Source organism: Branchiostoma lanceolatum, chromosome 4 (genome assembly GCF_035083965.1).
Source record: "Branchiostoma lanceolatum isolate klBraLanc5 chromosome 4, klBraLanc5.hap2, whole genome shotgun sequence".
Taxonomy (NCBI): domain Eukaryota; kingdom Metazoa; phylum Chordata; class Leptocardii; order Amphioxiformes; family Branchiostomatidae; genus Branchiostoma; species Branchiostoma lanceolatum.
In genome coordinates this window covers 9,831,310-9,856,932 of record NC_089725.1, presented here as the reverse complement: position 1 = coordinate 9,856,932, position 25,623 = coordinate 9,831,310, and the positions used below count along the sequence as shown (strand labels likewise).

General features: G+C 42.5%; 4 protein-coding genes across 5 annotated transcripts; 1 reads left to right on the top strand and 3 right to left on the bottom strand.

Moving 5' to 3' along the window:
- The first annotated feature begins 113 nt into the window (after positions 1-113).
- LOC136432502 (uncharacterized) lies at positions 114-2,606 on the top strand. Its single transcript, XM_066423822.1, has 3 exons — positions 114-716; positions 1,001-1,147; positions 1,621-2,606. The coding sequence occupies exons 1-3, from the start codon at positions 333-335 to the stop codon at positions 1,969-1,971; spliced, it is 882 nt and encodes a 293-aa protein (XP_066279919.1). The 5' UTR covers positions 114-332; the 3' UTR covers positions 1,972-2,606.
- A 1,237-nt stretch (positions 2,607-3,843) lies between these two features.
- LOC136432501 (paired box protein Pax-6-like) lies at positions 3,844-6,425 on the bottom strand. The gene is made up of 3 exons (XM_066423820.1): positions 6,234-6,425; positions 5,614-5,798; positions 3,844-5,064 (listed from the first exon to the last, which is right to left on the bottom strand). The coding sequence occupies exons 1-3, from the start codon at positions 6,352-6,354 to the stop codon at positions 4,261-4,263; spliced, it is 1,110 nt and encodes a 369-aa protein (XP_066279917.1). The 5' UTR covers positions 6,355-6,425; the 3' UTR covers positions 3,844-4,260.
- Positions 6,426-11,332: 4,907 nt separating this feature from the next.
- LOC136432499 (zinc finger protein 729-like) lies at positions 11,333-25,534 on the bottom strand. The gene is made up of 3 exons (XM_066423817.1): positions 25,192-25,534; positions 20,325-22,810; positions 11,333-12,370 (listed from the first exon to the last, which is right to left on the bottom strand). The coding sequence occupies exons 2-3, from the start codon at positions 22,785-22,787 to the stop codon at positions 11,660-11,662; spliced, it is 3,174 nt and encodes a 1,057-aa protein (XP_066279914.1). The 5' UTR covers positions 22,788-22,810; positions 25,192-25,534; the 3' UTR covers positions 11,333-11,659.
- Positions 14,402-18,360, bottom strand: LOC136432498 (kelch-like protein 24). Of its 2 annotated transcripts, none has more exons than XM_066423815.1 (3): positions 18,266-18,360; positions 16,284-17,517; positions 14,402-16,251 (listed from the first exon to the last, which is right to left on the bottom strand). In XM_066423815.1, exons 2-3 carry the CDS (start codon positions 17,506-17,508, stop codon positions 15,767-15,769), a joined length of 1,710 nt encoding a protein of 569 aa, XP_066279912.1. In that variant the 5' UTR covers positions 17,509-17,517; positions 18,266-18,360; the 3' UTR covers positions 14,402-15,766. The 2 variants fall into 2 exon arrangements, with proteins under 2 accessions (XP_066279912.1, XP_066279913.1); XM_066423816.1 differs by having other exon boundaries at positions 18,240-18,350.
- Positions 25,535-25,623: the final 89 nt, after the last annotated feature.

Genomic DNA, 25,623 nt, shown 5'->3' with positions numbered 1-25,623 from the left:
AAGATTTTTCTACTAGGCTGGCTGTCAGTAAACAGATATATTAGAAGAAGGTCACAATCTTCCCATCCAACGTCTGCTTGGAGAGCATGTACAGCATACAACACGTTGTGGTCCCTTTTTAAACAATGGTATGGTCGGGGTTAAAGGTTGCTCGTATCACTGGTTACCTGTCCAGCGTTTACACAAACATCGCCACGCCTCTTCCTTTTCAAACAAGTCTTTACAGTAATATTTGTTGATGTCCATAGATACCCTGCAATATTTTCAAAGTTTCCTGGTCGAGCAAATGGCGCCTGAAGCTTGTAAGCTCAATTATTCTTACGTTCAAAACCATGGGTTGTGCGGCTAGTCATGATCATTCCGATCGAGGAGGTTCACGTCAGGTTACAGACATGGAAGAAAAGCGTCTCGACTTGGACGCAGTTGCCGACATCGTCCGAGACTTGTGCACAGGTAAAGAGGAACTTCATACAAGGACTAAACCGACGGATACCGACTCGAGCCGAGCGTGGACCGAAGTCCTTTCCGAACCCGTCTACGGGCGGCTGTGCTCATGTCCGAAGGGAACGACTTCACCCGACCGGTTGTCTTCGCGGGACGGAAGGAAGTACGTTTTCTCCTTCGGTCCCGAGACTGTGTGTGGGACTCTACTGAGATTGGAGCCATATGAGATGCTGGTTCAACTGGGACTAATCCCCCGGTACATCTATTGGAAGGTGAAGTTTACATTTGCCTGTGTTTTCATAGTTAGGATACAGACATACATCTTGTCGCTAGGCGGCGTTCCTACTTTACTCATAGCTGGATTTTGGCAATGGGTCCCTCACCCCTTTGCAGGTTGTTCCAGAAAAGAAAAGAAATACGAAACAAGTAAAGGAATTGCGTCTAAGATGGTAAGACTTCCACTTTCACAAATATTTCTGAACTGTAAAATAACAATGAAAATATACTGTAAACCTATTTGAGCGCGCCTATATCCTGACACCCCCTACTGTTACAGGTGTATAAAGAAGAGCTGCCGTGTTTCTTGGTGTTGTTCCGGCCGGGCTTGGTGCAACCGGAGCCCGCTACATGGGACGGCGTCATAGCCTTCATATCCCGACATTACCCGCGCTGTGTGGACAAAGTGCGCAAACATTTACCTGAGGTAAGTTTAATATATGTTAATTTCTTTGAAAAAGTTGAATGTCTTATTGCTATAAGGAGTGGGAAATGGAGCACATTATGTACACACTGATATGTTATATTTTGCTCGACTTATGGTTATGTTTGACTTGTTTGCATCTTGTTTCATTAAGTTTGTGATTTTGATGGTTAACTTTTGTTACATCAAGTCAATATCAATGAAAATATTATTTTCATCGCTTACGTTACATGGTCATTGGTCACGTGACTCAGTGGATAGTGGAAAACTAATTGCAGAAAGTTTGTGGTGCCCCCGTCTAAGTTAAGATAACCGTTTTAAGGACCTAATGTAATTGTAACTGGTGTCTTTCACAACTTAAGCAAGAAAAAATTCTGTAACTTTTGATTACTCATTTCGCTCATTCCTTATGATTTCTATAAACACAGATGAAGTTTAAAGCTATAGTTAGTAACCTGAATATTTCCCTCCTATAGATCAAGACGAGATCTGTGGACGACTTTGAGAAAGAATGTAGCGTCCGTTTCATCGAGGCCTTGGAGAACCCCACCGGGCCCGACTACATGACGTACGACCGCTACATGGCTCTATCGGACCCGCAGCCCTGGCAGACCCGTCTGTTCCTCTACTGCGAGCTGCGCCTCTTTGAACTCTTTACGGGGGACGGTAGGACCAAACTTCACGACGGGAGTCTGGGGGAAATGGAATACCTGTGTGATAACGTCACACTTTCTGAGTTTGGGGAGGGGAACTGCAGAATCATTCCTGTCACTGTTACCATACCTGATGACGTCATTCAGAAATACGAGAACGAGGGGGAAAAGTAGCAAGGGTGTCATTTCTCAATACACCTGCTATCCCCATTGTCAATCATAATAGCACTTCGACCAATGAGAGCGTGGCAATTAGCGATTCGACCAATGAGAGAGCGGTTGCAGAACCTTGACGGACGTGGGATCGGCCCATTGATACATTCCACCACATTATTTTGCACGTGTATAAACATGACGTAAATATAACACCGAATACGAACGTAAAAGAAGAACCTCTGATGTCAGAAGAACTAATGATGAGGCTTCTAATTATTATGAATTATTAGCTTACATTGTCGACAAATTTGACGCAATTTTTTTTCTTCGAATATACCAGGTCGTAACTACTTTATATTAGTAGTCTGTTGGTTCGGATATTCTTTAGTGAGCAGTGAGTTACATTGCTGCCTGCTGTGTCATGTATCCCATTCTAGGATGTTCTTTTTGTGTAATTTTAATCCTTAGAGCAAAGGGATTGCTAGCCTGGGTGCCATCCTTTTTTACCGGGGCTCCTACACTCGCTACCTACACTCGCATCTGGCAATTTATAATTCCTTGGCAACCAGAAATGTGCATCTTTTGTCATGTTTGTTTATTTCATTTTAGATATAGCAGCACCAAGTCACCGCGCATATGTTGTAAATGTAGTACTAGTAAATAAATAAGAATGAATAAATGCGTAATGTACAAAAGACTTTATATTGCTCACTTTTATTCTTCATTTCCAATCAATCCCTTCTATTGGTAGAAACAACCGCCATCCATTCTCAATATTAACAGACTTTGGTGATGAAACTCAGTATAACTAACAGTACTGTTAACTAAGAGTCATGTACGGAGACAAAAATATGCGTGTGACAATAATTTACTTTATTATCTACATGACTATGTACAAAAAAAAACGCGGATCCATTCATTCCGGGCTCTAGATCTCATAAAGCAATAAGACACAATTCTACATAATTTTGGTACATTCTTCAGTTTGTATCATGTTGCTGTTATCGTCTGGCGCCTGAAATGAGTTTAAATAAATGCCAATAACGATTCCAAGAATACGACGATTTGGGTTTACAAAAAATAACGCTGTACAATCCTAACCACGCCATGTTCATTTAAAACAACGGGTACTGCGTTAGGAAGTCTTTCAGTTCGTCCACTACATCATACATGTCCACAAGCGATGCTGGTGACGGTAAACTGGCAAAGTCTAGCGGTTCGCTCAGCTCCGACGTCGGCGTGGAGGGGACGGAGCCTGGTCTCAATAAGGCTTCCATCGTCGGTAGACTGTCGTCTGGCTCGGAGATGGGGCTGTATGGTCCCGCACCGCTTGGGCGTGGACACTGGATGGCCAGCTCTTTCACGGTACCGAAGTTGAGCGTGCTGAGAGCGGTGAACGGTGCTCTGATTCGCGGGCCTTGGCTGAGGGAAGGGATGGAGATGCGGGCTCGGGACTCGTCGTGCATGGCGCCGAAGTCCTTCACTTCGTCATCGCTGCCGTTTTCCTCGATGTCGAGCAAGGCAGACGGTAGCGGTTTGCCGCGGAACTGTGTGGCGGACATGGTCGGTTGACAGTCGTAGAACCTCCCCGCGGACGACACGGTGAGGGTAGACCAGGTGGTGGCGGTGACGTCGCTAGTCGGTCGTGAGGACGCCCAGTGGCGGGACTGGGACTAGCCTGGGTGCCATCCTTTTTTACCGGGGCTCCTACACTCGCTACCTACACTCGCATCTGGCAATTTATAATTCCTTGGCAACCAGAAATGTGCATCTTTTGTCATGTTTGTTTATTTCATTTTAGATATAGCAGCACCAAGTCACCGCGCATATGTTGTAAATGTAGTACTAGTAAATAAATAAGAATGAATAAATGCGTAATGTACAAAAGACTTTATATTGCTCACTTTTATTCTTCATTTCCAATCAATCCCTTCTATTGGTAGAAACAACCGCCATCCATTCTCAATATTAACAGACTTTGGTGATGAAACTCAGTATAACTAACAGTACTGTTAACTAAGAGTCATGTACGGAGACAAAAATATGCGTGTGACAATAATTTACTTTATTATCTACATGACTATGTACAAAAAAAAACGCGGATCCATTCATTCCGGGCTCTAGATCTCATAAAGCAATAAGACACAATTCTACATAATTTTGGTACATTCTTCAGTTTGTATCATGTTGCTGTTATCGTCTGGCGCCTGAAATGAGTTTAAATAAATGCCAATAACGATTCCAAGAATACGACGATTTGGGTTTACAAAAAATAACGCTGTACAATCCTAACCACGCCATGTTCATTTAAAACAACGGGTACTGCGTTAGGAAGTCTTTCAGTTCGTCCACTACATCATACATGTCCACAAGCGATGCTGGTGACGGTAAACTGGCAAAGTCTAGCGGTTCGCTCAGCTCCGACGTCGGCGTGGAGGGGACGGAGCCTGGTCTCAATAAGGCTTCCATCGTCGGTAGACTGTCGTCTGGCTCGGAGATGGGGCTGTATGGTCCCGCACCGCTTGGGCGTGGACACTGGATGGCCAGCTCTTTCACGGTACCGAAGTTGAGCGTGCTGAGAGCGGTGAACGGTGCTCTGATTCGCGGGCCTTGGCTGAGGGAAGGGATGGAGATGCGGGCTCGGGACTCGTCGTGCATGGCGCCGAAGTCCTTCACTTCGTCATCGCTGCCGTTTTCCTCGATGTCGAGCAAGGCAGACGGTAGCGGTTTGCCGCGGAACTGTGTGGCGGACATGGTCGGTTGACAGTCGTAGAACCTCCCCGCGGACGACACGGTGAGGGTAGACCAGGTGGTGGCGGTGACGTCGCTAGTCGGTCGTGAGGACGCCCAGTGGCGGGACTGGGACGGTGCAGCCGGGAGGTTACAGCTGGGGTTGGCCGAGGGGAAGTGATGCACGGTCTTGGGCCGCTGTAGCGCGCAGGACGCGTACATGGTGGGGCACTGCGACTGGCTGTACGGCTCGGGGTACGAGTAGGTCTGATCGGGAGATTTGTCTATGGGAGGATAGGCGGGCGGGTTGGAGGGTGTGGGCTGGACGACACGACCCTTGTCCTGGCGACGACTACGAGCGCGTTTGTTCTGGAACCACACCTGAACGGATGAAAATAGCAAAATATGTATTAGATATTGTACCAAATTATATACATTATAGCGAAGATGTTGAAATATTCCAATAACCATCACTATGGTAATTTTGGTCGCAACATACCACATAAGTTCTTGCCAACGAAACGGAAGAATGTGTGATAAAAGTTAAAACCGAACCGCAGCGTACAAAGATCTTGTATGGACGAATAAAAGTCTAACAAGAACAAGAACAAATCTTACAATGTTTCTACCACACCTATCCCCCTATGGTACTTTTGGTGGACAAAAATAAACACAAAAAATGTAGAACTATATAGAAAGGAAGAGTTGCGCGGACGGATGAAAGTCTAACAATAACAGGAAAACCGCTTATGATTCTAAAGATAACACACCTATCCTCTGTGGTACTTTTGGCGGACCACAAGGAACAAGAAAAAAACGTAACGTTGAACAATGTACAATGTGATAAAATGGCATATATGGCCGCCGCACAAAGAAACAAATTGTATGTGCGAATAAAAATCTTACAGTATAACCAAGAACAGAACTTACAATGACTCTGGACTCGGCAACTCCTAGCGACTGTGCGAGCCGGTCTCGTGTGTCGGCGTCTGGGTAGCGGTTCTGGGCGAACATCGCCTCCAGGGTGGAGAGCTGCTGCGCCGAGAAGTTGATCCGGAGTCTCCGGCCAGCCACGTCTCCTGTCGACCTTTTGCTTCTGTCCCTGCGCTTGGCACCTGGAGATTGGCGAGACGCAAGTTGTTAACGCTACTCACAATGTAACGTTACATCATGATCATCACAAAAAAACATTCTGCAGCATAACGAAGCATTCCGACGACGTAGAATTGCACTCCGAAGCATTCCGATGCAAACCGTATTCGTATGAAACATTTCACAACATAAGGACCACATCCGTTCTCCATTGTTCCTCGAACAGTCTTGTCGAAACAAAACTTGGGAAAATTCCCGTTAAATTCCAAGGATTTGTGATTTTTTCTAGATTTGTTAGGGACGCTATATGGATATATTTTTTTCTAACGGTCGACATGTTTAGTTCCGACGTACAGACAGTATTTAACAATCGTTAACATGTATCAAGGACATAGACAAGAACTCGATACAAAGTACATGAAATTTGGACAGGGTGTATAATTTGGAATATAACATACCTTTCTTGGCTCCAGATTCCGCCGGCTTGGTCGCGTTGTTGTCGGGACATTGGTTCTCAGTTTCCCCCTCATCCACCAGCGGCGAGAACGGAGGAAGATCCTGAACGCAAGCAGTAGCCATGGTGGTAAAATTTCACTCGGAGGTAGCAAGATACGTTCAGTAGGAAAGCACCAACAAGAATGAGTCCGGACGCTAGCGTTCCTGACCTTTTAATTCCATCGGCTTGATGTCAACCGTTTGACACCGCGGCCCGCTTATTGTTTCATGATCACAAGTGAGTATATCACTCACGGGGATGAGGTAATAAATATGACGACAATACAGCACAGACCCGCGCCGCGTCGCCGACAGAGGACGGCGGGGCTTTGAAGTGCCTTTGTCGTCGCCGGCGGCGGAGGGTCACGGTGATAAACACCTTAGACGTTATACAAACAAACTGTACGGGGAGGTTTCCGTGCTTAGGTCACTACCTTCCTTCCAGACAACTAGAAACGATTGTCTGAGCGGTATTGCTTTCCGTAAATGTATCAACAACAAACACTCAAAGATAGATAGAAGCGTCTTGTAACGGTACTGAAGATGATAACTCAAATGAAGTATATTCTTCTCATATTTTACGTAATAGTTAGTGATAGCAAGAATCATTCGTAGGATAGTGTTGTATGTGTTCTTGCGATACACATACGTGTTCTAGAAAATTTTACAGAGATTCCTTCGGTTTGCTTGTTGAATCTGACTAGGCAATGTATTTTATGACCAGTCTTACCTATAAACACACAAGAGTCTTTAATTCTATGCATAACCAAAGAGGTTATATAACCTCCTTGATACAACAGTACACGTAGTTCTATGCTGTTTCATAACATTACAATGATAACTGCATGGGCTGTATCGTGAAAATGTCTATCTATCTTTTGTAGACCCTTGTCCCGTCTAAAACCCTGTGCAAATTTGTACTTTCCAATCGTTTGAAAGTTTTTAACGGTTAAACCCTTCGCGTGAAATGCATTTGTCAGATTTCTTGGAACTGTGAACTTTAAAACTGCCCCAAAAGTTGACAGAGTTAACACACGATTGCCGGTCTATGCATACTCAACCGTTTGTCAAGTACTCGAAACACGCGCACATGTCTGAGTGTGGCGGTCGGCCTGAAAACTTCAAACGACCGAAAACGCGAAGGTGAGAAATACCTGTACAAGCGAAAAGCATCTCCGGCATTGTGATGCACATTATGTGCTTCAAAACTAGGAAACTGGCCATTCAGTTAAGCCTGTTGTATATATTCGCATGCATTCTTACTCGTTCTCGTGTGAAGAATAAAATAGTTATAAAAGGGTGCAGCTGGAAAACTGTCAGTTTTTAGCATTCTTATTTTAGGTGTAACGTTAGAACACGAGGACAAGATACTCGTCATATAACTAGAGGAAGCCGAAAGTACTTATTTTCACCTCCTTGGTTATATAACCTCCTTGGTATGACTACTAGACGTATGTACATTTATATGTATATGATTGTCAACATGTCACCTGTGCTTAGCCCAGTGGGGCAATAATGTAAAGGTTTTCATTCATTAACATTTTTTAGTGGTTGAAGTAAAGTTTGCGAGGAAGAAGTTGTTTTCTACTTTGACCCACCGTTGTGCAGCCTAGTTATCAAACCAAAGAAATTTGTTCGGCTGCAAACTTAACCTAAGCCAAAAACATACGCAACTCATGCGGGCTAGTATAATTCCTGCCAAGGAACACACTTCTATGAAAATGTTTCTTAGATGAATAGAATGTACTTTTGTAACAACGTAACGCTTCAACAGTTCAGAACAAAAGTGTAACGTAAAAGGTTGTGTAAGTCTGTACCATCTAGACGAATAAGTAAAGAGAATTGATGAATAGTAAAATGACGCTTTCAAACTGTTTTCTTTTCGTTCGCGTTGATTGTGAAAGTGTGAGTCGAGGATGGAGAAAAGAACTGGGAAACTTGTTGTTGTTTTAGTTGTACTTGTGTAGATGGGGAGTGTAGACTTCAATCACGTTGCCGACAGTTTTTTCCAGAACTTTCTTTTCATGCATCCGCCTGAATGACTAACTTGTAGACGTATCTGCGTTCGTTTCATCTACTTTTTGTCAATGACACATCCAAGGACAAATATTCTCAAGTCACCACGGAGAACCATTAATGACAATCCATTCATGTGGCGAACTCTATTTTTTTTTCTAAATTCCAATTGCACACAAATCATATCTTCCGTTTTAATGGCTTCAAAACAGATACAGTTCGAAGATATGTTTGAATTACCCATATATACGACTTTGAAAATTAGGGGGAAAGTAACCCCGTCTGTCGTCTCCTATTATCTAAAGTTTCTGACAATGTTGAAGACATGCACTTTAAGATTCTTATTCCACTGCTGTCCTACATAAAGTTAAGTAAGTTAGCGTGGTATTCGACTGTTGTCTACAAAACAGCTAGCCACTGCCCAACATCTAAGGACTGTGTCTCAAATTCTCAATCAAATCACTTCTCGTAAGTATTCTGTGATTGAACGTGTAATAACACCGCCAACAGACCTATGTATTCTGATTTGACGGTAAGTTAAAGTGGGATTCGTCTGTGGAATTTACTATCACCTAAGATACCGACCAAAACAATGCCCCCACCAACACCCAAGGTAGTAGTACACATTTTCATTACTTCAACATGCATCAGGCTACCCTGACTGGAACTTACTCTATTAAATAATTTGTAAAATGCTTAGATTAAGCCGTCAATGGAAATCGGATAAGATTTCCTAGCAGATGTTGGGGCGAAAGATAGTAATGTTTTCTTCTGAGTGACGACCTGGCTTCTCTGACAGTCTCTTACCGATATGTATATAAGCAGATGGGCAGTTGAGTAAAAGGCCAAAGTTGTTAACGGAAACGGTGATGTCCACATATATGTTTAACCTACTCATAACGTACAACATATGATGTATACATGAATGTAGGTGGCGCTTCTACGGGGGACATGGTGTTATATGGGCTCCTCGCGCGGCGCCTAAAATCGATCATCCTATGTCAACCAGTGTCCGTAAAGATAATTCTAAATATATGTAGATATGACAGGACCTATTTGGAGAAGTTTTCACTGCAATTAAACCATGTCTTGTACGTTTTAACATTTTACAAGTCAGGACTACATACCCTATCATAGCCTAATCTGCAGTACCGCTCCCGGTCGCTTCCACAAAAGTTGCTAAAAGGACTGTCAAATTGCCAAATTTCGGTCTTTTCGGGAATGGGGAAATCGTGAAAGGCTCGTAAAGGGTTTCAGTTTTGAAAGCTTGTTTAACCCTGTTTTAGAAAATGCGACCATTAGAAATCAAGTATGACAAAGACATTTCACGAACAAAGCGGGATATTAGGTTATAAATGACACGTTTCCTTGACAATTTACCAATAGAAGTACTCTGTGCGACACATGTAACTTAAAACGTTAAGTTGCCACACTGTAGTTTTGTGACATTGGGCTTAAAACCTGTGAACATTTTTCGAAAACAGGTCCAGACGTCTTTACATGCATTTCGAATTACCTTTAAGACTTTTGAAAACAAGAGGTGGTATGAAATGGACAGGTTTTCAGGCGTCACGCGAGGAGTCCAATTGACGCATTTGCCGCCATTTGAAGCGCATCCTACGTTGTATATCCATGCGCGCATTGCTTCTTTTTGTACGTAGTGAGTAGGTTAATGATATATGTGGACATCATCTGTTTTACCATAACAACTGTACATCTGCTTATATAGGGTAAAGGAACTGTCAGAAAAGCCCCGCTGTCACTGAGAAACATTACGATCTGCTTGACGATTAGGAAGGTTGCCTTGAGCTTGTTTCAGAAGACGGAGAAGAAAAATGACCTCTGATTTTTATTTTATTTCAGGAGATAGCTTCGTGATGTTGTGCAGTTTTAGACGATGGTGAAACAAACTGGCATAAGCTTTCTTCATCTTAGTATGTTTGGCCACCTGCTGTATAATCGCGCTCCTGCGCGGTACAGAAACGCCATCTTGCGAGCGTTAAAGGTACCTCAACCATGGAACGCCTCAGATCCAGTTGGTCAACCAGAGAAGACACACATTTTACAGTGTAAAATAAGTGCTACCTGACAGAACGAAACGTCATTGCAAAATATCCAACTCTTTGTACAAGTTTTGTGTATTTTTCGTCTGTCATATGCAATCTCATATCCACCCGATTCGTTCCTTGGCTGAGGTATCGTCCACGCTTACTAGGCGGCGCTTTTGTACCACGCATGAAGCGCGACCTTCCAACAGGTGGCCAAACGTACCAAGATGAAGGCAAGTTATGCCAGTGTGATATACAATACTTTGAATTTACTTTTCAAAAGATGATGCGGTGTAAGCGACGAATTGAAATTCCAAAATACGTACTAAGGTTTTAGCGTTTTGTCTAATGATTACATTATATGTTAGGTCACAGTTAGGAACATTATCAGAAGAATTATGGGCTAATATTTTTCAAGGCACAACACTTTTTTTCTGGAATTCATTCGGCCCTTTCTCCTTTTCTAATCATTTTGCGAGACTAAAACAGACGTGGACAGAGAGCGATATCGCAATGTTGTGTGTAAACGCATTTTGCGTAAACCAAAATGTCTCCACTGATTTCTTACCCGTCTCATTATCTTAAGAATTTTGAAAGTACCAGGCACATTGTCAAAACGGAAAATCACATCCCATTTGTCTTGCTTTTTTTACTGCACAGGGACCAGCGGGGACCTCCGTAGCCTGATCAACATCGCCAGAAGTTATTTCCCTTGACTTGTCGTATTTTACTTCGCCAAAAATGCGAGTCGTGGCTAAGCCACATTGCACTTACTGCTGGCTTCTTGAAAAAGTATCATGCTTCACCTCAATTGAGGATGACTGCCTTACTTACTTTATTCCTCCAGTGTATCCATGCTTTCAAGCAATTCAGACATATGTTCATTTTAGGTGACATTATCCTTGCAGCTCAGACTTTAAGATAAATTCGTACTCCATATAACCTTAGCATAAACCTGTCTGTAATATTACTGGTCTTTCATCAAAGATATTGAAAGATGAATGCCAGACGATAAACTTTATTTGCAATACAAATGATTTGAACAATGATATGTAAAACTGTTTAATATAACAAAAAAACGACAGACTTCAACATCAAATTCAAAACTCCATAACAAGGGCTAGGTTTAAACTTCAACATCAAATTCAAGATTCCATAATTAGGACTTGGTTTGAACATTAATATAACAACTAAGCTAAAATTCCAGAGAGCAGTAACAACCCTTCTCCAAACAAGCACAAACAAATTCACTGTTTCTATTTTCATCACATCAAAGTCAAAAGTATGACCCTAATACATACTACACGTATCTAGGTATTGAGCTGTTATCCCTGAGGTTTCTCTCCAGTGTGCATTTGCATATGTCGTTTCAGATCACCTGGCTGACGGAAATGTTTGTTGCATTCCTCACATCTGTAGGGTGTCCCCTCTGTGTGAGTCTGCATGTGGGACTTCAGCTGACCTGGGCGACTGAACTGATGGTTGCACTCCTCACACTTGTAGGGTTTCTCCCCTGTGTGAGTCCGGATGTGGGACTTCAGATTACCCAGCTGACTGAACTGACGGTTGCATTCCTCACACCTGTAAGGTTTCTCTCCAGTGTGGGTTTGCATATGTCGCTTCAGATCATCTGGCTGACGGAAATGTTTGTTGCATTCCTCACATCTGTAGGGTTTCTCCCCTGTGTGGATACGTATGTGAGTGTTCAGTTCATGCTGCCGAGTAAACTGCCTGTTGCACTCCTCACACCTGTACGGTTTCTCCCCAGTATGAGTCTTCATATGAGCCTGCATATTACCCAGAATACTGAACTGCCTGCTGCACTCCTCACACTTGTAGGGTTTCTCCCCTGTGTGGGAACGCATGTGAGCCTTTAACTGTTTTGGCCACATGAATGCCTTCTTGCACTCCTCACACTTGTGGGGTCTCAACCCCATGTGAGTCTTCTTTAAGTGAGCCTTCAGATTACCCAGCTGACTGAACTGCTTGCCGCACTCCTCACACATGTAGGGTTTTTCCCCAGTGTGGCTTCGCATGTGCATCTCCAGTCTACTCCGTATGCTGCAAGTCTTGCTGCACATCTTACATTTGTGTACTTTTCCTCTCTTTCCTTTCTTGTTTTTCGTGTTGACGAAGATGTCGGCAGTCCCCACTACAGATCCCCTCCTGACTTCATCAGAATGCTGCACGCTGCTTATTGATGCCATGTCAACAGAACAGATTCTGAAATGACAAGATGTATGACCATCAGTATGTGAAATCCAGCATAGTTCCAAGTACAGTGTATCATTACTCCCTGAACTTGAAGCCTACACATAATAGAGACAACCAAGGAGGTTATAATTAACCTCCTTGATATAACCTCCTTGAGACAACTAGATACACTTAGAGCCATTATCTAAAGAACTACAAGGTCAGAATATGTGTCAAAGATGGTCAGGCCTAACAGCTAATGATAGAAAATGCTATACCAGTTAGACACCTTTTGTTTGAGGTCCATTATCTGTTGAAGTTGACTGGTGAACTTAGGTGAGAACATAGCCTTCAGAACTGTGCATGCAGCTTTTATCAGGTATAATGTATATGGCTGTCTAAGATTAAAGCTTAGTTTCGATAGGTTTAAACAAGGTTTCAATAAAAAACTTTTCGTCTTTTGGACCCCCCATCAATACAGTTTGTAGGGCTATCACAAATAGAAAATTACTAACTGTATAATCTTACACTGAGGTGGAGGGAGGGTTTTACAGTACACCACATGTTATATACTAGTATCAATTTCATTCTTCAAACAAACATTGCTGATCATCCACACCGATAGGATACATAACAAAGAAATCTCATCACCCTTTATTTTAAAAGCAAGACGATGTAGCCACGTTTCTGATGTACTTATCTTCTTGAACAAGATCCATTCAACCCCCTCATTACCCTTCCGTTGATATTTTCCTCCCAAATGTTGCAAACCGGAGGACACCAAAACTGTTTTCCTCTATTTTACTACGCATCTAGCCTTCAAATATGGATGGAAATAGACATTACTTCTACGTAAACGTTTACATAACGTCATTGACAAACAGGCGTCGGTAAACAGCAACTAATCGTAGAGGCGAAACCTGATGCTGGAGTAGCTGGACTCTGAAGGCGGGAAAATCTTAGACCGTGGCGGAGGGAGGGTTTTACTGTATACCATTTTACATGTTACATATCGACTGTGATCCGTCAAACCGACGTTGCTGTTCACGCACATCAAGTATTTATGCATAAAAGAAATCCTAACGCCCTTCATTGTAAAACCAAACACGATTGAGCGACAATTCTAATGACTTATGCTAATTAACAGGGTCCTCCTAACCTCCTCGTGACCCTCCGTTAGAATCCCCCGTCCAAATGTGGCAAAACGATGGATGGCAACTCTGTTTCCACTATTTTCCTAATTATCTGTGATCGTCGCCTTTTGGGTGCAAATCAACTAAATTCGTCAGTGATCATTTGAATAATTTCCTTGTCTCCTCCACACCATGGTAAAATTTTAATCGGTTAACATGTTTATTCACTCGACAGAAACGGAGTCTAGATTCTGCCGGGCACAGGGCACATTCTGTCCGTTTCATAAAAAATGATTTCACAAAACTTCACATAGCATACACTTTGTCAAATCTTCCAAATCTGTAGGATTTTAGTACTCATACGCACTGCCATTCTTACCTGAAAGTCACTTCACACGCGATCGCCTGTAGAGCCTCTTAAACTTTTGAATCCTTGGAAAAGTTGAGACACTTCGCTCCTCACACCTCTTCACTTCGGACAGGAAAGCGCGATGACGTGAACCGGAAGTACTCTTTAATGATGGGTCAAATGCTATCTGATTACTCGATTGATATAACGTTACAATACATCATATAGTATTGACTAAGCCTGCAAAAAGATGTCATTATACTCGTAACAATATTTTTCTGACGTTGTCATCCTGTTGAAGTTGCAATGGACCTTGTAAAGTAAATCAAAATGTCATATTACTGACTGACAGGTAAAAGAAACACAGCATTAGACATTAATAGACACAAAAGTCCAAGAACACATTTTATTCTTGTATTCCAAAGAAAATTATCTTATTATGTCTCAGAGTATGGCGGTCTGCACGCTACTTTGAAAGAAGTAAAAAAAGTTTCTCCCCTATTATCATGCACATTATGTTCTTCTAAACTAGGAAACAGGCCTCTCAAATTTCCAATGTTGAACAAAGATCAATAGCTTAATTGATGCAAAACAAGTATGACTTTCATACAGTCAACTAAAGAAATATGAATTAAATCTTGAAATTCTACTTACTAAGGCCATGTTGATTTGATTATATGGATGACATCCTCTGGGAACCCAAAACTGATGGAGAGTGCAAATAAAAAAAAAGTTTGGCAACAAAAAATTGACTTCATTTTAATATCTATGTAGTCAGGAAAGATGAACAGAATACAGACAATAGATTCTTCATTTTTGTTCCTTCACATCTTCTTCTTTGGACTTGACTTTGGCATTCTACGACATCAGTATCCGTTTTCCGACATATTTTTTGTCAATTTTCAGCATATATTTTCTCTTTTTTTTTGGTAACGGACGAAAATTGATGCGCGCACGGATCTTATCCATATAATCAAAACTTTGCCTTGTGGTGCGTGCACGCCCTAACACGCTCAGATGGCTTTCTACATGCTAGCATGACTTCCATCCTGGTCACTTGTTATACAGTCCTGTAGTGATATTACCCTGCATTTAGTCGGGTCCAAAAATAAAAGCTATTGTGACGTTTTATGTGATTGTGCAGGTCATATCTATAACATAACAAATGAAGCTTTGAAGCTTTAAGATGATTATACATCGTTTATATTGCAGTGTTTTGTGGTGAACATGGCAAATCCTAACTTAAAATCAGAATCAAAATAACAAGAGTGCACGTTTAGTGAACTTGACAATGCTTTCGACTTGCAAGCAGAATGTCAGAGGTCCGAATCTCAACAAAGGGACTTTTTGTTAAGTCGTTAACCAGTCTTCCTCGGGAATGGCAATAAGTCTTTGGGGGGGATCACCAAATATTCCCCCTTTGTTACTTAACACCAAAATAGGTTAACCAGTTTCGATTTCCATTACAACTGTGCCGCCGTAATGTCAGTGTTTTCACAAGCACTTGTTTGTTCTTTGAATGTCTGGACAATACAGCACACAATAATGTCATTATCAATGGCGTATACATTTGCAGTGTACCGTTTGAATCTAATTTATTAGTGATGACATAAATCTGCAAAACATATTCAAAAAGCAACTGCTTCATGGAACATGCAAGCATTATGGCACATAGTAACATTAATGTGCATAAGCTTGAAGAACTAAAATGTGACTTGTGGCTTTCTACAGTCTAATGCAGGGCAGTCCATCGCACATCAGCAATACTTCAGTATTGTGATGCAGGAAGCAAAGCATAGCTCCTCAGCCATGGTTCCCACATGGCTGAGTGATTGGCTGTCTGGATCAAAGCACATGACATCTGCACTTATATCATCAGCTCTTCCGTTAGAGCCCCCGTAGATATAAAGCTTCCCCCTGAACACAGTCATTCCAAATGCACAGGGGGTTCGAATACTAGTATCTGTTGCAATCATACTCCAAAGACCGCCGTTTTCACCAGGTGTGAAACAGAGAAGTCGTGGACTTAGCCCAGTATAGATACTGCCGTTAAGGGCTGAGGCTGTAACATACCCAGGTGCTTCAGGCATGTCCCTCATTAATTGCCACTGGGAATCACCTTGGCTGAAGCGGTACATGGTGGGTGTTGGTTTATCATGATCATAAAACCCACCCATCACATATATGCTGCTGTCCAACACTGCAACTGCATGACTCCCCCTTGGCTGTGGGAGAGGAACACCTTCAGTCCACTTGGCTGTGGGAGAGGAACACCTTCAGTCCACTTGTTCTGCCTTCGGTCATAGACCTCAACAAAAGCTAGTGGTGTAAATCTGTCTACGTCTGTACCACCAATTGCATACACTTTACCATACAACACTACTAGCCTGTAATTGTCTCGATCTAAGTTCATCTGAGCAAGCCTGGACCAGGAGTCCAGTTCTGTATGGTACAGCCACACGTCCTTGCCAACAGACATGACAATGTCACTTGTACCCAGAACAACTACAGGACATGGACTGTAAATGGTCTCAGTTGGTTTAGTCATTTCGATCCAACTTGAGGTTGTTGGCCCAGCATCGCAGGTCATTGTGATGGAGTTGGAGTAAAATCTACCTTCTGCATTGGCTTGTATCCCTCCAATGACCACTACTGCCTCCCTCACACCGCTGGCACGGCGAGGACGGGTGCGAGGTGTCTGGACCTCTCCTGGAAAGTGATGGCATCTGCGAGCTTCTGTCACGATATCCTGACAAGACTTGCGTACAGCCTCGTTGCTCTCTATATTCTCAAAGAAATACTGCTTGTCCATGAAGGGGAACCTCACCAGTTCTATCAATTCTTTCATGTCGTTATTCCTCTCACCAGTGTCATGGTTGATCCATGTCATCACTGATGTGTACACGACTTCCTCTGTAGCATTGAGGTAGTCAGATGAGATAAGTGTGATGAGCTGGTCCTTAGTCAATGAAAGAAACTCGGGTGTTTTGCTGACTGTTGCAAACTCCTTCAAGGCACACAACCTCGCTTTCTTCTCCAGGCCTGGGCAGGACAACATGTTGCCTATGTGCAGCATCTGTAGACAGTTTTTGGCACTCAGATTGTTGGATATGAAAGTCACACAAGCATCACGCACAGGTAGGAGCCGGAAGAAATTGGCCCCTTCTAGAAGTGTCACAGCATTGTCTTCTGTGATCGTGACTTTAGAAGTGTACGCATAGTCAACAAGAAACTGTAAGGCACCGGGGCTGACTTCATGTATGGTGACTTTGTGTTCTTTGCTTTCACGATGTCCATTACAGTACATGGCACAAAAGTATTCACTACAGGCAGCCAGAACATTTCGATGACACGGAATCTCTTTTCCAGAGACACAAAGAACAACATCTGTCAGTAGGTTGTCAGATCGCAGTTCCTGTAAGCCCCGCAAGAGGGAGTCTGCATGTGGATTGTGGCAGAAGTCGAATGATGCCTGTGATCTCTGTGCCTCTGCCATCATACTTCAATCCTGCAAAATAACCGAACAGGACTTATTGATCAGTTACATTTCCAGACAGAAGTTGTTGGTGGCTTTTAATTCAAATGTGGGTAGGTGTTGGCATTTAGCTAGTTAAGACAAGTTTTATTTGAAGGTCCAAGAGATACTGCACTTTTCTAGCAGATTGTAGCAGAAAATTATCAATGAATGTAATATACTTTATATCACTAAGCTTTACTTGCATGAAAACTCCTCGAATTTCTTTGTTTTCAAAAACAACAAATACCGTTCTAATGACATACGACTACGTATTTTTTTTTTTAAATCTCATGCCTGTCACAAGAACTCGAGTCCTAGCTATACTTCCATTTTGGGTCTGAATTTGACAAACAAGTAGGGTGTTTACCAACATACACATAGTCGTAGGAATAAAATGTTGTGTTTCTGGTTATACCCGACCAACCCCGCAAAAACCTGCCTACCCAGCCTTTTTTTGTCAACCACTGGCAAGAGACATACAATTTTCTATCTGACATTTGAGTTATAGAATTTTGAACACAGAATCCAAATAGTCTGTTATTGACGACACGCCCCCCCCCCCCTAAAAGGCCTGCCAAACAGGCTAAACTCTGCTCGCCTAAGTGATAAACAGATGTCAGATGGGCAAAAAAATTCACCCAGAATTTCGGTTCAAACACGCGATAACCGTACAAATTATCACCGGCAATACGTTCAGTGGTTTCCCCACTCACCCTGAACAGTTTCTTGAAGACTTTACCTGGACTACTTTGATCAGGAAACGAGCATTCAAAGTTTCAAACACTCGCAGTTTGGTCGGCCGGATGCATGCGACTCGTGGAATATAAAAGGGCGGGAAACTTTCAAGGAGTTCAAAGTTGATTTCTGGGATAGTCGAAAATATGAGAGGGGGGATTTTTTTACACCATGGAACCTAGAAATCAGACGGAGGTTCTAAAGCTATCATCCCCCTTGGAGAGAAAGGGAATGTTTATCAGTAGAGCTCGTCCTATTCTTATGGCACTTTATACAGTATTATTACAATATTTAATAGCAAATAGATCCCATGGATGAAATTAGCAGGTGCCAACTTGCACGCGCATTGATTTGCGCTTTTAGGCCATGTTGATTTGATTAAATGGATGAAACCACTGGGAACCCCAAAACTGATGCGAGTGTGCGAATAAAAAAAAGGTTGGCAAAAAAGGTGCCTTAATAATGAATTATATATATAGCTATTTGCTCAGGAAGGTTGAACAAGTGACTTAATACGATGTTTCAGTGTAAGCAAGGTTTTATATCATGGTTTTATATAGAACCTCCTTGGTGTAAGCAAGGAACCGAACCTCCCTAATACTACGATTTGAGCGTTAGATCTATCGAGCTAGGTGTATCCATGTTTACAAGCAACTTGGCCATCTGCTGAATTTAAGGCAATACGAGTTCGTTAACGTTTTGCTTGTATATCAGCTTTTACCCTAACTCATCCTCTGTATAATCATAGCGTAAACCTTTCTGTAATGTAACTGTTTTTGTCAAAGATATTGGAAGACGAATGCAAATCAGAAAAGAAACTTTATTTGCAATACAAAGAACTTGAACAATCAAACGGAACACAACTCCATAAAGCCACACCAGAAAAAAAAACAACCTTTACCTACAGGAACTTCAACGTCAAATTCAAACTCCATAACAAGGGTCTGGTTTTAACAGTATTATGATAACTAAGATTATAAGGTAACATTTAAGAAAACAGTAACAACACTAACATCAATTTCTCCTAACAACTAGAAGTATAGCAACCTTCACTAATTCTATTGCTAAAACATCGAAATCAAAACTATATGATCCAACTACACTATCTATATATCAAACAGCTATGTAACTAAGAGAAATCATGCACTACAAACATGTACAAGAGCAATATTCTATATCTATGACTTCGTCCTAGCTTAATTGCGAACAATATTCTACATCTATGACCTTAAAAAACACAGGTCTTAGCTCGCTTGTGAACATTAGCCTACATATATACATGTACCTGTATATCACTGCTCTCTTAGACACGGGGTGAAATCAATGCTAGCACATATCTCCTTTATGAGTTTTACTTGGAGTGGCTCTACTTCCATAACTCAGCTCACTTCTGTGGTATCTATAGACATATGCACTCCAAGAAAAATTGATTTGCAGGTGATTTGAAGAAATGAATGGGAATATGTCCAAACGCAAAACATGCCTCTATTGAAATCTATGTCTCGAAAGCAAGTGGATACATCACTACAACATGGACATTTCCAGAAGTAAACATAAAATACAAAGCAACTCCAGCCTTACCCAACTAGTTATGGCTACCTCCTTTAGTAACAAGTGCAAACTGTCAATTCTAACTCCAAATCTGCCCTTGTAATCGAACAACTGGAAAAATTTGAAACGTCCAAATGATCCAGTGTTCAAACCTGCCAGCTGCACTCCTCACACCTGTCAAGTTCCTACAGTATGGGTAACCACATATACTACATACACTGTCTGCTGCACTTCTCACATCTTTAGGTTTCTCCTGTGTGGGTTCACATGTAAAGCTTAAGATAACTTTTACACAGTGCACTGCTTTCCTTACACATGTAGGGTTTCTCCAATGTGGGCTTGCATGTGTCTCTTTAGGGCACCCAGCCTAACAAACTGCCTGCTGCACTCCTCACACATGTAGGGTTTCTCCCTAGTGTGGGTTTGCACATGAGTCTTCAGGGAACTCAGAGCACTGAAATACTTACTGAACTTCTCACACCTGAAGGTCTCTCCCCAGTGTGGACTTGCATGTGTTTCTTCAGCTTACTCAGTTGTCTAAACTGCTTACTGCACTCCTCACATGTGTAGGGTTTCTCCCCAGTGTGGGTAAGCATGTGAGTCTTCAGATTACCCAGCCGACTGAACTCCTTACTACACTCCTCACATGTATAGGGTTTCTCTCCTGTGTGTGTACGCATGTGAATCTTCAGAGCACCCAGCCCAGTAAACTGCTTACTGCACTCCTCACACATGTAGGGTTTCTTCCCAGTGTGGGTTCGCATGTGAGTCTTCAGATTACCCAGCCGACTAAACTCCTTACTACACTCCTCACATGTGTAGGGTTTCTCTCCTGTGTGTGTACGCATGTGAATCTTCAGATCACCCAGCCCGGTAAACTGCTTACTGCAGTCCTCACATGTGTAGGGTTTCTCTCCTGTGTGGGTTCGCATGTGAATCTTCAGATAACTCAGATCACTGAAATGCTTACTGCATTCCTCACAGGTGAAGGGTTTCTCCCCAGTGTGGACTTTCATGTGTCTCTTCAGCTTACCCAATGTGATGAACTGCTTACTGCACTCCTCACAGGTGAAGGGTTTCTCTCCAGTGTGGGTCCGCATGTGAGTCTTCAGGCAACTGAAAGCACTGAACTCCTTTTCACACTCCCCACATGTGTAGGGTTTCTCTCCTGTGTGTGTTCGCATGTGAATCTTCAGGGAACTTAAAGCACTGAAATGCTTGCTGCATTCCTCACATGTGAAGGGTTTCTCACCGGTGTGGGTTCGCATGTGAGTCTTCAGGGAACCCATGGCACTGAACTGCCTGCTGCACTCCTCACACGTGTAGGGTTTCTCTGCAGTGTGTGTTTGCATGTGAGACTTCAGATTGCTCAGCGCACTAAACTGCCTGCTGCACTCCTCACACCTGTAGGGTTTCTCTCCTGTGTGGGTTCGCATGTGAAACTTCAGGGACTCAAGAAAAGTGAACTGCTTGCCACACTCCTCACATGTGTAGGGTTTCTCCCCTGTATGGGTTCGCATGTGAAACTTAAGGTAATTTGGCGTACTGAACTGCTTACTGCACTCTTCACAGCTGTAGGGTTTTTCCCCTGTGTGGCTTCGCATGTGAGACGTCAAATTACCACGTGAAGGGAACTGGTGGTTGCATTCCTCACACTTGTAGGGTTTCTCCCCAGTGTGAGTCCGCATGTGGGACTTCAGGTGACCTAATGCCCTGAACTGCCTGCTGCACTCCTCACACTTGAAGGGTTTCTCTCCTGTGTGGGTTCGCATATGTTGCTTCAGAACTTCTGGCTGACTGAACTGCTTGTTGCATTCCTCACACCTGTAGGGTTTCTCCCCTGTGTGAGTCCGCATGTGTCTCTTAAGATTACTTAGCTGACTGAAGTGCTTGCTGCACTCCACACACCTGTAGGGTTTATCCCCTGTATGAGTTTGCATGTGTATTTTCAGGGATTTCACAAAACTGAACTGCTTGCTGCACTCCTTACACTTGTAAGGCTTTTCCCCTGTATGGGTTCGCATGTGTAACACCAAAGTACCCTGCTGCCTGAACTGTCTGCTGCACTTCTCACATCTGTAGGGTTTCTCACCTGTGTGAGTACGCATGTGACTTTTCATTTGACTCAGCTCACGGAACTGCCTGTTGCACTCCTCACAAATGTGGGGTTTGTCATCAGTGTGAGTCCGCATGTGGGACTTCATGTGATGCAGCTGACTGAACTGCTTGCTGCAGTCCTTGCACCTGTAGGGCTTTTCCCCTGTGTGGGTCTTCATGTGTCTGTATAAATGAGACAGCGTACTGAACTGCTTGCCACATTCCTCACACTTGTGTGGTTTCTCCCCTGTGTGAGTGCGCATATGATTTCTCAGATTACCAGGTGTCCTAAACTGCTTGCTGCACTGCTCACACCTGTAGGGTTTTTCCCCTGTGTGAATACTCATGTGTGACTTAAGTTCCTGCTGCCGACTAAACTGCCTGTTGCACTCCTCACACCTGTGGGGTTTCTTCCCAGTATGAGTCTTCATATGAGCCTGCAGATTACCCAGCAAACTAAACTGCCTGCTACACTCCCCACACCTGAAGGGTTTCTCACCAGTGTGGGAACGCATGTGAACCTTTAACTCTCTTGGCCACATGAATGCCTTTGTGCACTCCTCACACTTGTGTGGTCTTAACCCCATGTGAGTCTTCTTCAAGTGAGCCTGCAGATTATCCAGCTGACTGAACTGCTTGCCGCACTCCTCACACCGGTAGGGTTTTTCCCCAGTATGGCTCCGCATGTGTCTCTCCAGCTTACTCTGTATGCTGAAAGTCTTGCTGCACTTATCACATTCGTGTACTTTTCCCCCTCTACCTGATTGATTAGACACTTTTCCACCCTCTCCTTTTCCTTTCTTGCTTTTCCTGTTGGCGTCCACTTCAGACCCTCCCCGGACATCATCAGAATGCTGCACGCTGCTTGCAGATGCCATGTTGACAATATCCAGAACAACTTCTGAAATTACAAGATGTACAACCATCAGTATCTATGTGAAGTCCAGTAAATGTTCTCACACCATTGCCCTATCTTTACCAGTCACATGGGTAGAAAGGTCCGTATTAATTATAAAGATCACTCAAACACACCAGATCTTGATGTAAACACTTAATTTCCAGTCCTGGTCACACAATCAACTTCTCAGAAAACTCTTGACAGATGTAACTCGTCCCAGGCCCTGTGCTCTCTGCTAACCCTTCCTGGGTCCTACCATTAGTCTACTTGTGTGGGGGTGGGGTTGATCAGTCTGTCGGGCATGTGACAATCAAATGTAATACAACACAAATCACAGCATGTGGCCTGAAGTTACATACAATTATATATGTAGCAATTGGATTGGAGCAAGCCGTATAATGAGAAAAGTCTGGCATCACATGTTTGCCAAAGAAGAACAGTATAACTATAAGTGTAAATGTTACTGTGTATGGGGATCCTTAGTGTTATAAAATTGATAGTAACTACATGTATGTTGATCTTTGGACACCCATTTTGAGTTATAGCAGTGTGAATCTCTTCTGTTAGAACAAGACTTCGGAGACCTCATACCTCCATGAAATATCTAGAGCCTACTATCTTACGTTTCCTCATGGAATATGCAAATAAGGCTGTAATTAGCATAATCTGATTTAACTGATGATCTTCTACACCAAACTTACACATATTGCATAAGTAAAAGTCCTTTGCTTCGGCAGAATTCCATGTTTACTTTCCATCCCAAATCATGCAAATGACTTCCACATTTACATAATTTATAACTTATACATGTCACAAGTAATTCCTACCATCTACCACTAAGGAATTATGACACTTATGTTACATATTAATCATGCAAATTGGGGTCTCATTTCCTAAATTACATCTACCTACCATCAGTTACATCAGCAATTTGTATCAAAGTACTGTTACGTAAAATAATAGAATTATAGTATTTCCTCATTGATTATGCAAATCAGGATGATTGTGCAAATTACATCTATACATGTATTTGCATCTCATTGTATACATCTCTACATACTGAAATATCACTCCTGCAATTCCATAGCTAGATGCTTCGGGGTGCAAAGCTACACCACTTCTTCCTTACATCACAATCTACATTTCAAATAGAAATCAAAACCACAGCATGTCCAGAACCAAAGATACATAATATGGAAATCCTGCTGCAGTACCAAGGTCAGCCACCAGGAGGGCCAAAATCGACTTTGACCGTCAGATTCATAACACCTACCATTGACTACCAACATACCAAATATCATCACAATCATATTCTGCCTGCCACGCATATTCTGCATGCCACACATCCATGCAAAGATGCAAACAGAATAAAAACTATACCTCCATTTTTCATGTAGGCAATAAAATGTGTACTATAACTACATGCAGCTTCTATTACAGTAACATGGCTTTAGCGAGATCAACGCTTAGTTTTGCTGGGTTTAATGCCATGCCAACTGTACCATATAAAGGCAAGAACTTTTACTTTTATTAGCACAGTTATTGGACTTTTATAATAATATCGGCGTTCAGCGAACCCCTGTTCCTCATAAATTTATAAAACCAGATGTGGGACAGTAACACTCCCATGGGTCTTCAGTCCACATTTTTCCCTCCCTGTAAACTGTAGGACCGTAAACACTGTTTAGTAGTTTACCCTCTATTTTCCCATTTACCTATAGTCCAAACATAATTAGAAACGAACATCACTACTTTTACTGAACATAACGTCAAATTGACAATCCGACATCAGCGAGCCGCCACCACCCATAAACGAAACCAGATGTCGGACTCTGAAGGCGGGAAAATCTTCAACTGAGGCGGAGGGAGGGTTTTAGAGTACACCGTTTTCAAATTTTAAATATCAACTGCGTTCTCCGAACTAACATTGCTGCTTACGCACATCGATGATATAAATATGAAATAAATTCTACGACCATTCTTTGTAAAATCAAAGACGAGGGAGCGACATTTCTTATGTACTTTCGCTCCACCTAAACCTCCTCAAGGCCCAACATTAATATTTTCCATGAGGCAAGCCAGAGGACGCCAACACTATACGTACTATTTCCCTTTATTAAATCGTCGTCTTCTGGGCACAAAGCTCGATTGTTCGGTGAGTATTTGCACACTTTTCCGATCTTCTGCACACTATGCTACAATTCTAAACTGGTTTATTCACGCGACAGAAACGAAGAGCCCCAAAGACTCTAGATTCTGACGGACACAGAGCAGATTCCGTCCGTTATAAATTTCTCAAAACTTCAGATATATTCAGGTAAAATTGTCCAAATCTGCGTGTATTTTAGTACTCAAACACAATGCCATTCTTAGCTCACTCTTACCTGAAAGTCACCTCACGCAATTGCCTGTCGAGCATCTAAAACTGCTGAATCCTAGAGAAAGTTGAGAGACGCTTCGGAATTTTGACGCCCCTCACACCTCTTCACTTCGGACAGGAAGGTGCGATTGTGTAAACCGGAAGTACTCCCAAATCGTGGGTCAAATATTACCTGATTACCCGGTTGCTGTAACGTTTCAACAAAACATATCACATTGAGACTGAACCTCCTAAGAGATACCCGTAATGTGTTCCCAACTGTTTCCTGACTTAACCATCCTGTTCAAGTTATACCAAGGAGGTTCTTGGTTATACTAACATTCTATAGTAAAACAAAGTGCCCTATTCCTGACTGACGGGCAAAAGAAAAAGAAATACAGTATACAAGGGGGTTCGATGATAAACCTCATTGATTCTAACTAAGCACTTTATAATA

What these genes read in the sequence shown, in the direction of transcription:
- LOC136432502 (XM_066423822.1), top strand. Translation starts at nt 333, where the DNA reads ATGGGTTGTGCGGCTAGTCATGATCATTCCGATCGAGGAGGTTCACGT. An exon ending in CCCGGTACATCTATTGGAAG is followed by an intron (nt 717 to 1,000) that starts GTGAAGTTTACA and finishes CTACTGTTACAG; the next exon opens with GTGTATAAAGAAGAGCTGCC. An exon ending in TGCGCAAACATTTACCTGAG is followed by an intron (nt 1,148 to 1,620) that starts GTAAGTTTAATA and finishes TCCCTCCTATAG; the next exon opens with ATCAAGACGAGATCTGTGGA.
- LOC136432501 (XM_066423820.1), bottom strand. Translation starts at nt 6,354, where the DNA reads ATGGCTACTGCTTGCGTTCAGGATCTTCCTCCGTTCTCGCCGCTGGTG. An exon ending in GGAATCTGGAGCCAAGAAAG is followed by an intron (nt 5,799 to 6,233) that starts GTATGTTATATT and finishes GCCAATCTCCAG; the next exon opens with GTGCCAAGCGCAGGGACAGA. An exon ending in TTGCCGAGTCCAGAGTCATT is followed by an intron (nt 5,065 to 5,613) that starts GTAAGTTCTGTT and finishes TCATCCGTTCAG; the next exon opens with GTGTGGTTCCAGAACAAACG.
- LOC136432498 (XM_066423815.1), bottom strand. Translation starts at nt 17,508, where the DNA reads ATGATGGCAGAGGCACAGAGATCACAGGCATCATTCGACTTCTGCCAC. An exon ending in GCAGAACAAGTGGACTGAAG is followed by an intron (nt 16,252 to 16,283) that starts GTGTTCCTCTCC and finishes AGTGGACTGAAG; the next exon opens with GTGTTCCTCTCCCACAGCCA.
- LOC136432499 (XM_066423817.1), bottom strand. Translation starts at nt 22,787, where the DNA reads ATGGCATCTGCAAGCAGCGTGCAGCATTCTGATGATGTCCGGGGAGGG. An exon ending in TGAGTAAGCTGAAGAAACAC is followed by an intron (nt 12,371 to 20,324) that starts ATGCAAGTCCAC and finishes CTGGAGATGCAC; the next exon opens with ATGCGAAGCCACACTGGGGA.